The sequence below is a fragment of the Anoplopoma fimbria genome, chromosome 8 (genome assembly GCF_027596085.1).
Source record: "Anoplopoma fimbria isolate UVic2021 breed Golden Eagle Sablefish chromosome 8, Afim_UVic_2022, whole genome shotgun sequence".
In the NCBI taxonomy this organism is placed as follows: Eukaryota; Metazoa; Chordata; class Actinopteri; order Perciformes; family Anoplopomatidae; genus Anoplopoma; species Anoplopoma fimbria.
Window position 1 is genome coordinate 7662878 of NC_072456.1, and position 13793 is coordinate 7676670.

The 13793-nt window shown below is 39.3% G+C and overlaps 1 protein-coding gene across 1 annotated transcript in view; it reads right to left on the reverse strand.

The window, feature by feature from the left end:
• nos1apa (nitric oxide synthase 1 (neuronal) adaptor protein a) overlaps positions 1–13793 on the reverse strand; it is a 138561-nt gene that overhangs the window by 11877 nt on the left and 112891 nt on the right. The window contains exon 8 of the mRNA XM_054603012.1: positions 5343–5504. Coding sequence (XP_054458987.1) covers positions 5343–5504 — 162 coding nt within the window. The remainder of the gene's footprint in view (positions 1–5342; positions 5505–13793) is intronic.

Sequence of the window (13793 nt, forward strand, 5' to 3'; positions counted from 1 at the left end):
CTGTGCATAAGAAAGCAAGAAAGTGCTTAATAAAGTGAGAGAGAACCAGAAAAGTCAAAGCAACAGTTTGGGAGGATTGAAGGTAGATGTTTTGAGCGAAGGACAAGTGAAGGACACACCAATTAATGCAAAGAGAAAATGAATTAGGGACGAAAGGAAGGTGGCATGAGAAAAGGATGATTAGGGCCAGAAGGAGAAAACAACAGGTTAAAAATAACTGATTGAAAGGAGATGGGAGGAAGCGGAAGTATGGAACAAAAGCAGGAGAAATTAGTAAGGAATGAAAGGAAGGAAATGGAGTGAGGAAGGACTGAAGGAAAGATCAGTAAGCAAGCAGGGAAGAGACACAGGGACGGACAGAGGGGTCCATCGTGTTCCCTCACTTCCCTGACTTCATTTAACATCTCCACCTCCACTCTTCTTTGAGTGAGCTGTGATTAGCGCTGGCCGGCTCGCTAATTTACCTCCATTTACTGTGACCTCTGCTCAGCCTCTGCAGCAGGGTTCCAAATAAAGACTATTTTCCCCAGTAAGTTTCCTCATCGGGCCACAGAGTCACAGGCACTTCATCATCAGCACAGAGGGCAACAGTGAAAATAATCTCCACTTTTAAGTAATATCTTTCATATTAAGCTGGGACGTCAGAAACGCTGCCATACTGCAACATTACTAAGAAAGCTTTAGAGAGAATATTATCATCATTAATAAATCTGTTGAATGTACTCATGATTAATGTTTAATTTGTTTGTACTACAAAACATCAGTAAATATGCAAATCGCAAATCCAGAGATCCCAATGCTTGACTTGCGTCATATGACCGATATAAAAAGAACCCCAAGATATTCAATAAACAAATTGTTTGGAAATGATTGATCAATTCTCATAATAGTTGCAGGTTCATTTCCTGTTTGTCTTAATGGTTTCAGCTCAGGAAGAAAAAAATAAATAATACAACGAGAAACAAAACTAATTCAGATGCAGGAGTTGCTGAATGGTACGATGGAAATGCTGCAAAGAAAACCAACTGGGAGTTTATTTTGGAAGAATGGTGATATCATATATAGTATCTGTTGTATATTATATTATACTGTAATAACTGCGTAATTTTGCCCTGAAAAACAAAACAATTAGATGACTATAACGGAAGAAATGTTGACCATAACTCAAACTAACCCTAACCCTATCATAGGGTTTGACTTCATGAAGATCTTGAAAAAGGATTCTACATAGCTTTAGGTCAAGACAACTCAATATAACTAATGTCTTCTGAGCTGCAAGCCTTTGTTTATCATGGTTGTGTGTTGTTGCGTTAACATTGTACAACAACATTATTATGGCGGCGCTGCACTCAAACCTGACAACTCAGTTAAATCTGTGGGGGCCAGGTGTTTGAAATAATAAAAGCTATATCTTGCTTTAACATAACTAAGTTGGACACTTTTTGATCCTGTGAAATATTTCCAACAAATAGTTTCACAGAATGAAGAGAGAAAGTTGGAAATGCCATTTTATAGTCTGGTGTGAAACTGAGGCAACGACACCTGGGAAAGCTTTTTTGTTTTGAACAGAGACAGTTTCCTTCTCCCTCCTAATAAACAGTTGGTCTTTAACAATAGTTGAAACTCTCGAGATTCACTGTTGACTTAGGAAGCCTGTTATCTAGAAAAACTTTAAAAAAAAAAAATATGTGTGTGTGTGTGTGTTTGTGTGTGTGTGTGTTGTGTGTGTGTGTGTGTGTGTGTTTATAGACCACAGCTCAACATGAACTTTTAAAAGTGGTTGCCAGGTTGGCAACGAGGCATCAGCTCAAGATACTATGTTGTTGTACATCAAATTAATAATAGCTATGTGACATAAAAGCTTTATTGCATCGACCAAACAAACTCAATCTTTGTAGTTTGGGTTTTGTCTGATTTGAATCGTATGTGCTGTCAGTTAACGTCTCCACCCTTAATTTCTGGTATACAAATTAGCAGTAGTGCAGCTGTTGATATGTTCTTCCCAGATCCCTCAAAAATGAATCCAGCAAGTCACAGGTTGATTGTTAATCCATTGTTTCCCTTTCAAATTTTACGTTTTCTGGATATTTGTGCTGATTCCCACAACACATCCATTGGTCCTTCAGCATTGAAGTCTTGGACTGTGGGTCCCTCAAATGACACCAACATCAGCATGTCGATCATCTCTACTGTCAGAAACCTGTCTCGATTCTGCTTAGACAGTTGAATCCCCTCTCACAAACAGCTAAAGAGACTGGGTTGCATGTTTTGCTGTTTTCTGCCCTATTTTTTATATATTTTTAAAAAGGTGTTGCCACTAATGGCAATCAAAGGCCAAGAATTTGGTTGCCAATTCCTCAAAATAGTAGATTGAATTCAAATTGACAGATAGTTTTTATAAAACTTATTCAGTCCAACAAAAAAATACCTGCTTCAAAACACTTTATGCACACTTTACTGATAATTATTTTGTATTATTCTCTGGTTTTGTTATAAAAAAACATGCCAACCAGAATTTCCAAAGAGGCCAAGGTGATGTCTTAAAATATTGTGTTTTGTCCTATCAACACATAAACAGCCAAATATTTTTAATTTACAGTAGTACATAACAGAAAAATGCACCAAAGCCTCATTTTTTTAAAGTCAGGGACAAGAGCATTGTAAACTGGAGGTTTAACTCTGGACTCTAAATTTCTGGGATATTTTCAGCAGAGGTAGAACTATCTAGCTTTTCAAGTGAAAAAAAGCAAAGATTCCTATCACATTATTTATCTTTATACCTTTCACATTCATCTTATGACCCCCAGGTTGGGAAACACAGATTGGCTATGTGTGAATTGTCTTTTTGATTACTCAAATAGTCATTTAAAGAGCAACCGTTACATACAGTAACTAGATGACAGACAATGGCAACCCTAGCACACAGATTAAGACCCACTAGACAAATCAGCCTTAAATTAAGACAAATGAGGAGTCACTGGAAAGTACTTTAGATGCTGAGTGGTTACAGTTACAGCAGCTCAGTCAAATCAGGAGCACTTGGGAAACCTTGGTGAATGGCTTAAGACCCAAATGTCACGTATTAGTTGACTCATCCTCACTTGAAATATTCCACATTAGGTAAAATACTTCCTTTTAGGTGCCAAGCAGTTTTGAATCATTTACAAAAAAGTCTACACCGGAGTCCCTGCGTGCGGGAAGTGACCTCTGGCTGCATCGAGGTTTAATTAATGGCATTCAGGTCTGGGCACACACAATCCGAATGTGTCAGTCGTAGCAGAAGTCTGTCCGTTGTTCAGGTCATGACAAGTGATCAGCAAAGCTCAGTGTGAAAACGCAGTTTAATCAGGAGGACACACTGTATCCGTCTCTGGGAGCTACCAGACATCAGTATTTAACAGTACGAGACACTTCTGGGTCAGGAGTGTGTGTGTGTGTGTGTGTGTGTGTGTGTGTGTGTGTGTGTGTGTGTGTGTGTGTGTGTGTGGGGGGGGGGTGTGAGAGTGCAAGTGTATGAGAAAGACGATGTGTTGAGTTGTGAAATTGCAGTTTTAAGTCTTGAGGCCTTTTGCAAGCAGGCTGAAAAACTGCATGTATGTGTGTGTGTGTGTGTGTGTGTGTGTGTGTGTGTGTGTGTGTGTGTGTGTGTGTGTGTGTGTGTTTTGATCTTGCTCATAGGCCTGAAGCCATTGCTGTCACTAGTTACTTCTCCCAAGCTATGTGAGTGATGTCTGATGCTGTGTGCACTTGATTCTAAGTTTTCTTTTAAAATCCATGGGATTGGATGGCAGGTAGGTTTTGATCATCTTCACTCTGTCAATGATCTTTGAGTGTTTGCAACTGATCACACATTTCTTTTCCTCAGGCACTGTGGTCAGGAAATGCTTATTTTCATATTTCAAGATTTATTTTCAAGGAATAGTCTCCAAGCGCCCCTGACGTGTCTTTGGGAGTAATGGATTGCATAGAACGGCAAACATAATAATGATAGAATAAAAGGAACGTGTTATTAGTACAGACAAAAAGGACGTGAACAGATTACAGATACATTTAGTAAAAATGGGGATTATTAGCAGGAGTACAGTTTTATAAAACACTTTGACGCAAAAGTGGAGCCGCAGTATTTCAGCAAGGTAGCCATCGTGCACAGGTAAATTGAGGCATGTGTGGCCCATGTTGGCAAAAAATATATGTATTCACTGGGTCGTAATTTCACCATTATTTAGTATGTAAATAAAAACAGGGGAACACCACAGTACAGTGCAAGTCATTGCAAAGCAGGATGGTTTAAGCATTTTCCAGTTAATCAAGATTATTCTTTTTGCCAAGTTGTTTCCCAGCATCAAATGGCGGTATGTCAATAAATCTGCATTCAGGTTAATTTAATTTAATTATTTTGGGTACTGCTGATATTGCATACTCTGTATGAAGGTAATCCAAAAGTAATTAAGTTACATTGGAAAAGGTTACTGACTATTTTTTACCAGATAATAAGTTATTGTATTAGAATGCATTTTTTAAATCAACTCTGCCCATCCTAACGCTTTATAAGTGGGTATAGACAAAATATGATTAGATTGAGTTAAAATAAACCTTAACCTTAAAATTGACAGGCACAGTTTCCGCAAGTATATGATGTCATGTACTTTGTTCACTTTAACATAGGTTTGTGGAACCGCTAACTTATTTGGGTTTACTGACACCCCAAGAATGGCAAGTGGGCTAATAAATATTGGTGTACTTCTCATAACTTCTTGGTCCCTTACTTATTTAAAAGGGCTCTAATTCTAACCATCCACTTGAGAACATTGGTTTGGGTTTTGTGTGCACATGGCATTTGTTTCTTTTTGTGTTGTCAAAAAAAAACAACTAAAATTCACCCGGAAGAAGGCAGAGTCTAAAATGCCTGTATTTAAGTGGGTTGTTGCAAGACTCAATATAATGCAAGAATCAAGTATAAGAGCGAGCATGTTACTTCTATGTACCATTTCTCTGTTGATGCAACAATTTACTTACATCCTCTGAGCATCATAATGAAATTACACCTCCGTCTCACTAAAGTGCACCTTCACAGTGCACGAGGACTTGATACACGGTAATGCAACTTGTAGATCTGGCATTAATGGGATTTTTGAATACAACGGAAGGCGTAATTTTACATTTTGTCTGTGCCAAAAGTTAAAATCTAGTGCTGCAATGCTTAGAGTCGAATCAGATATACTGTATTTCCTCATATTGTATTATCATTTGGATGCTGCTATACATTACTAAAATAGAAAAGAGCATGTCTTCTACTAGTTGTAGGCAAAAAAGGGTGTGTTGTGTATGTACAAGAGACATACCTGTGCCACAGCCACTTGTGTCTGCTGTTGTTGCTGCTGCAGCTGCTGTTGGAGCAGCTGGATCTGGTGGTGGACAGACAGGGGGCCACCTGGTGGGAGAGTACTCGATGGAGGGAGCAGCATCCTGGGGCTGGACATCAGCAGGGAGGCCTCCTCTGAAGCCTGACAGAGAGAGATGAAGTCAATATTTAGTGTCTGAGAGAAACTACAATTTTAAACAGGAACCCTAACAAAGAAACAACTGTTAGACCTATAAACAAAACGCTGAATGGTTTGGCAGAAGCGTATTCTGAATTATTTTTGCATAACAATTTGTAGTAATAAAAATGAACTATATTAAGTTTTTCTTTACTTAATTCTATTTATATACTTCAGAAACTTTTCACTGATGTGTCTGAGTTTGAGCATGTTAAAAAAAAAAACAAAAAACTACTTTCATCAGTTTTTAAACTTTGAATTCACAAAAGTTCCAAGATTGAGGATGCAAATAAACAGGAAAAGAAAATGAACTAACTAATGAATAAATACATATAATCCGGACATCCAATAGCACCAATATAATGCCTTAGAGAACAAGTCATCATCAAAACAAGAATTGGAATTTAAAATGTAGAACTGCTGATTAGTTGCACCAGTGTGGTATGAGCAGTGCTGAGAATGCAGATCAGCAGCACTGAGACGCTTCACTCCAAAAATAATGAGCTCTGGGACTCCGGTCTCCTCCATCTAGCGCTATCAAGCATTCTAATTGTTTCAGGGCTTTAGTAACCAGTCACACATTGAGCTCCCTACATCATTCAACCAGTCCAAAAATATTTTTTGTTATGCAGATATGGTCCCTTAATCACACTACGGCTAAAATAAAGCATCAGCACCTTTTTAGTATTTGAGGGTAATTATAAAATCCGAGCTAGCGACAACTGGAAGTGTGGAAGAACACATAAAAAAGCTGTCTCACAACACTGCTGAGACCTTGTTCCAAAGTGCATCTGCTCGCCTGCTGTCCTATGCTGGGAAGCCAGTGAGGGACCACAACATTGTTGCTGCTGTTGGGGGTATAGTGTTAACCTCCAATGCATGTTATGACCCAAGCATGTTGAAATGTAGGGGTCATCATCCATATGGAATACTTATTAGATTGATACAGAAGAACTACTGCCACAGTTCGATTCAGGAAGAGAGTAAAATGACATCCTGTCTTGGAGAAACAGATGCATTTAAACCTTTTCAACATCTGGCTAGAATGTGTTTCAAACCTCTTCCGAGTTGGTTTTGGGCAACGGGATTTCAAACCGTCTGTGATGGTAATCTGAAGCATCTACACCTGGCTTTTTGCTATCAAAGCGTTTGCTATTGAATTGCAGAAACAATTAAAGCGTCTGCTTGACAAGCCATAAAAAACAACATGATTCTGTAGTGGACTTGTGATGGACTCAAGCACATAACTCACCAGGTGTAATGTCAAGGTGAACTGTTTGGTTATGGGAATCACCGGAAGATAACGCTGATGCTGCTCATGGTAAGTGTGACATGTTCCCTTTAAGAGAAGTAGGGTAACCATGGTAATGCAACGTCATTTGGGGGGGTAAAGGTGATGTGAGGTCAGAGTAATGAAATGTTTGTAGAATATGGATTAAACAGCCACAAAGGCGTGCAGCCAAAAGACAAACGCTCGTTGACTTTGTTCATCCCGGCACTCCTACAATTCAAACGAATACACATGAAGCAAAAATAAATGTGCTTTGCTTTAGCTGTGATTGGCTTTACAACCCAAGTTGTCTGCTAGTGTCACCTCTACATCCTCAGATCCACCGCAGCTGCTTGCCGGAAGTCAAGCACTTTCGAAAACACTTTCATGGCTGCCAAGGTCGAACAATTAGGTTGCTGACAGAATCCAAGTTTTGTCACATCACTAATGGGCGACACAAGGTGCTTCAAAGTGAATGGAGTCACAACGCTAAAAGATGGTCAGCAAACAAGTCAACACCTGATTAAATGGAACCTTAACTCGCCTTGAGGAATCCATGCCCAAACACACCATCTGTCCAACCTTCTGGTGACACACAGACACAGATGCATGCACACTAACATGCACATCACTTGAGAGGAATATGACTGATGGCCTGTCTGAGCTGACTCTTTTAGGTTAATGAGAGGACATTATCCGAGTTGACAGGCTGTTTGGTGTCGTCAAATAATGAATAGCAAGGCAGACGGCTGTGTGTTTGTGATAGAAAGAATTTGTTGGACTTGTCGGATCACATAAAGTGCTGCTTTAAAACAGACACATTATTCACTTTTTCTTTCATAGGAGCTACTTGCAGACACCTGAAGCGACACTCAGCCTGCCAAGTAAAGGATGTTAAACAGGACTGCTGCTTTAGCTTTGAAACAGTGAGTGTTGTCAGGCAAACAGGAAAGGCTGGGTAAGTGGAAGATGATTCAGCAGTCAAACTAACAGAGAGGAAAAATGATGACATGTTTGGCTTTGAGGCACTGTGGACACAGAAACTATTCTCAATTATAGAGAGTGAAAAAGAAGACGGACTTAAACAGACTGTCAGCAGCAGCAGAGTAAGATACAACACAGAAGGAAAATAAATTCCATTCTAAAATACATTTGAGCAGTCATCCACAACATTATACCCGAACAAAAACAGTATATCTCACTTGATTTCTCCCTCCAGTTCTTATGACATTTGTAGTTTAACCAAAATCCATTTATATAAAAAGTATACGATTTGCAATTACTGTTGCAAACACCCACTGTTGTCATTGACAGAACATTCTAGGGAAAAGACACCTTCGACAATATTTCAATGCACATTTCAGCAAATATCAGCAAATATGGAGAAAAAAGGCAATGACCCATTTTTGAGCATTCATTCAACATTAAAACAATTGACTGCTTTTAAAAGAGTGCTGAACTCACTGAGAATCAACAGCAACAATTAGCAGCTCTACTGATAAGATAAGTCTGATAATCAGACCTTGCCATTTTGTTAAACTCCCTTCATTTCAATCACTGAACCCATCGCAGAGGTCTTGAAATATGCAAGTAAAACCTAACCAGAGCGAAAAAGAGATTGAATATTGGACATTAAAGAAAAAAAACACAATATATTAAGAGCCAAAGAAATGCCAAGGTAATCATGAACAATTTCTTTCTGTGCCAAACTGATTTTTTTTTTTTTTTTACAGAAACATGTCACCTGTAAAGATAGCATCCCCTTAAGCCAATCACTGTAAGTTAAAAAACGACCCAAACAGCCTTGAGGCACATTGAACAAATGTCTTAAGGCCTGTCTAAAAGGGCAGGGAAATAGTGGTGTTTGAGGCATTCAGTGGATGAACATTATTGAGAAAAAACACATTTGGCAGCTTTTAGGGTATAAACATAGGGAATAAAAAGTAAATTCATAGAAAACAAAAAGAAGAAAAAAACATCACTAGTGAGGAGATCAATCATTGGTCAAAGTTGGTTAACCTGAAGATGTATTATAGGACGGATGACTGAGTAAATTAAGTTAGATGAAGGATGCATGACAGTGACACTGATCCACAGAGACCAATATTCATTTTGAGAGACAAGCATTGAATTTATTACGAATGCTTATCTACGAATACGAGTATGCGAGTGCAAATATGCACACATACACTCACTTTCTCGCACACAAACACTTTCCAACACAGAAAGCAGTTTGTCGAGCAAGGACTTGCATATTCAAACACTGTTTTTGCCTCTAAACTTGTTTACCGCAGTCGAAGCCAATTACAGGAGACAGCAGCGTAGAATATTCAAACTGAGTGGGGGAGTTAGAGGGGATGGAGAAAAACGGCCTTCCACTGAAATTCCCCATGATAAGTGCTCGAGTCTGGCCTGCCGGAGGGAAACTCTTGCTATTACCATCTAATTCCCCACACATGCACTTGCTAATGCAGGCTCTTAGCAGGCAGCTGGAGTCTTCCACTATCTTTTAGCCTCTTGTTATACTCATTGAGGGACAGAAAGAGGGGAGGAAGAAACCAGGGAAGGAAAAGAGGGCTTTAAAAAAGCAAGGTGAAAGTGAGACAGAAGATAAGACAACATGGGATGAAGGAAGTCTTTATTTCTCATCCTCTAGCTGTGATTATACTAGCTGCTTTCTATCCGTCAAACAGACTGTCCCCTCCCACACACATGGACAGACAGAGAGACGACAGACACACACACACACACACACACACACACACACACACACACACACACACACACACACACACACACACACACACACACACACACACACACACACACACACACACACACACACACACACACACACACACAGGCAATAAAACACCAAAAGGTTAGACGGGGTCTGGCTTCTCTTACTGCTGACAGCCTCGGCTACAGATTTACAACTTTATCAAGGGCTCTCAAGAAAAATGCCTGGGAGATCACTCTATTGTGGCTCTGGATGAAATATCAAACCGTACCATCAACTGTAACAGTCATTATATAAGAAGTAATAGCAGCATAGGATCTTGTGAATATGTTCGCATTAAGCTTTGACGCAGCCTATCATTAATGGCGTTTAACATGGGGAAAAAGTCAGACATGGAGGGACAGTTTTCCAGAGTCATTGCCGGATTATTCTAAACCAGTAGTGATGTTTACATGCATTGAAAAAAACAACCCACCTTACTTGAAGAAGCTATAATCAATATTTTGACATTAACTGTGGATCAGATGAGTACTTGTATTTAAGAGTCAATGCTTGTAGTGATAAACCCGAAGATAATTATCACAAATCTCCAGTTCTCCTCGGCTCTACAAAGGATTTCATCGTCTTTCGTTCTGTTATTCTCAAAGTGTCATTTCCCGCTGCAGCAAGTTGTTGTTTCCGGCAAAGAAGCTTTAAAACCCCACTGTTTGCTTCATGTCTAGCACTAAATGGCAGACAGACTAAGTTAGTAGAGATGCACCGATACTAATACCAATACCGACATTGGTCCGATACTGAATCAGAGAGCTGGATCTCATATTGGTGAATATTGGGAATAGGTCTGGTATAGGATACCATTATTTCAATAAATAAATAATAATTCTGTATATTCACATCTAAGTATGTATTTGTAACATTTTGTTTTACAAAGTTATGAAAGAAATGTTAAAGTCAAGCCTGATGTTGCCTTACACATAAAACAATGACCCCAGTTACTTCCTCACAGTGAGGCCTACAGCTTTTTAATTAAACACAGATCAGTACCCAGCATCAGCCGATACCCAGAGTCCAGGTATTGGCGTCAGGACTGAAAATGTTGGATCGATGCACTTCTTAAAGTTAGCAATAAATAAAGCAAAGCATTTAGCACTTTAAGAACCACGTACACCCCCGAGGAGTTGATGCAAACCAGCCTCAGATGGTTTACATCAACTCAGTCACAACCCTAAAGGAGTGCTACAGTGATGCTGCTCTGTGTCTGCTTAATGTTTTAGGAGACAACGGTTTGCTAACAAGTTACTCAACAGTGATAATATCAGTGCTGTGTTCACATTTGTTTCTCCTGGCTTCAAGGGGCCAAAAAAGGATAAATGTAGTTTGAACCTCAGGATTGTTGTTGTTGATTTGGGAAGTTGATACATGCAACCAGTGGTAACCGAACAATTTCAACTGACTTTTCCTCTGCAGCACACTGAACTGTGCTTGGTGAGGTAGCTAATCAGTTTGGTGCATCCAGAGAGCTACAATAACTGATAAAAAACAATATACTTTTTTGATCCTTCTTTAGTGAATTCATACTTTTCCAGTCAAGCCTCGACAACAGGCCTGAACCTGTCAGTTAAATGTAAAAAAAAAAGCTTAGTTGGCAAAATTGTCTACTTGAGCAAAATGGAAGAGTTGTGCTCCTTAAAACAAAGAATATGTCTGGTCTCTTGAGGGTACTACTAGTGGTAAGCTTGTTATCATGTCAATGCCATTACATCTGAACCTTGAAATAAAATTAGCTTTACCAAGGAACTTTTTTTTCTTAATGTTGTTGTGTAGATTAATTGTATAAATAAAACAGTGGTATTCTCATTCAGAGGAAATGTTGGCAACGTCTTGAGGAAGAAATAAAACATTTCACAGAAAAGTAAAGCATCACAATTCCAGTTTGAAAAGGCTTTTTTTTTTGACAAAGTAAGACAATTTTCCAACACGTCGGGCTACAGTGGCTAACAATCTGCTGCTGCCCAATAATATCATTGGCCGCATTTGTGTGACCTTTCAAATAAGACTTTCCATTTCCTTTTAGTTAAATGCACAACCTAGAGGCTGGACTCACACAGCTGGTTAATGAATACCTGCACCTATACAACAAATTTGAGGATTTCAGTGGCCTCCTACTGTCTTAGCTGCCATTTTTTCTATTTCACAACATCCAAATTACTCTAAATGCCATCTTGTTTCCTCAGCTGATGGTCGCCTCATTAATTTTAACAAGAGCTGTTGTTCATGGTGGCTGTCTTCAGCACTCGGGGCCATGTTGGTTTTGATTTGAGGTTTCTAATAAATGACTGAGCAGGAACGCCAGGTGACTAGCTGCTAGGATAGAGAAACAACAGAGCTCTGGGCCATGTGGATCAGGACTGTGATCAGTTAAAGTAATGTGTGGGCTTGGCCGGGGATGGGTGATGCTACTCTGTGTTGACTCAGGGGCAAGCTATCTTTGGGAGGTTTAATTAGCATTGATCCAGAACCAGATACCACGTATCTCGATCCTGCATGGATCTAGACTGAAATGACAGAACCTGGACATTTCAGGCACAGATCTGCTCATAAAATTGGTCAATACAAAGTCGGATAAGATAGCAGGAAGTCTTCTAAGCAGGTTGGGAAAAACTATTTGAGGGGGCTGTAAAGTAACAAAACACATTATACTCTGACAGCGTGCTGCTCTTCAGTGGTGGTGCTATTGGTGTCCGAAAGCTATATATCTGCAACACTATTAAAATGGTGTTTTTCTTTTAAACATCTGCTGGTGTTTTATGAATGGATCTGTGACTGAACACAGTAAACGGTCCTTGACCACTCATAGTTTTTCATATATTTATTAAAAAGAAACCCACTTTTGTGATTATCTAATTGGTTTGATCTTATTTGCATGCCTTTTAGTTTGTCACTCTGTTGTAGGGGTCTTTAAATCTACATTGTGTGGTATCTTTAAATTACGCTATGTATCATAGCGGTTAACAGCTGTTTTAAGGATGTTTCTAACTCTGAGTTTCAGTAGGGGGAAATGGAGTGGCCCATGATTGCATGGATCTTCCATTAGACACTGCACTGAATGCATTCCTTGCAAAAGATATTGAATGTCAGCAAAAAATGCAGGCTAATGGAGAGGAAAGTCAAGTGGTAGAGGCATCGAGCGAAAAAAAGAGAGAAGGGAGAAACAACCTAGAACGTGGACTTAAAGTGTGTCTATTATCTGAGCCAGTGGATAATCATTTTAATCAGCCCCATGAAACATTTGGGTTCACATTCATGAAAACAATGGCAAGGATGATTCAAACCTGTGGGAAAACGGAGCTCTTCCTAAGGTCAAAAGGTCATTCTTTTAACGTACCATAATATTGCCAGATATACGTACAGGTGTGAAGGCAGAAGTATATTGATCAAACATGGGTGAGGAATGCTAAAATGCTGAGGTCTGTGCTTAAATACTATGGTCTGTACGATGACAAGACTTTTTGGCTACCGGCCTTGTGACTCCTCGTTGGTTGGCAGCCTTTAGTTTTTTCAGTCCACACATAGACACGAACACTTGCTAAGAAATCAAATCATCAGACTGCAGGCCTATCAAGAGAAGTGACCCCAGCAGGGAAAAATTTGGACCTCGTCCCTCGTCCCTCCAATATATAGTTTACGGATGGTGAAAAGTTGAAGGTCTGAATATTTATTGCCTGAATATTTATTGCCTGCTTATTGCCTGCTTTTTTTATTGCATGCTTTTCAGAAAAGAGTATTTCAATACTCTTGAAAATATAATAACTCTCTGTCCTGCAAAGTTGCTGAGGAGACAACCAGAAAAAAAAGGGTGTTAAGAGTGGGGGAAAGTGGATGTCGGTGTTAGCTGTGGGTAAAAAGACTGGAGAATAGAGGGAGACTTTAGACGCCCCTCGTCTTGGCAACCCTTTTAAGATGTGAGAACCGGCAATCCAGACCGAGTCTACTTCAAAACACCCTCCCAGATAATTATTTTACAATATATAAAATTATACCATGTATATTCTCTATCTGATATTGGTTTTCCACATTGTTCTCCCTCATTAAAATCTATGAAAATGCAAATGCATTAGACAAAAGATGTCTCCTACTTCACGGGAAAGTCCATCGCTTCCAGTGTATGTGCAATGGAGCAGATTGTAAATTCTTCTATGCTATATTTTTTGAATGGTTATCTTCCTGGCACCGCAGCATCTTT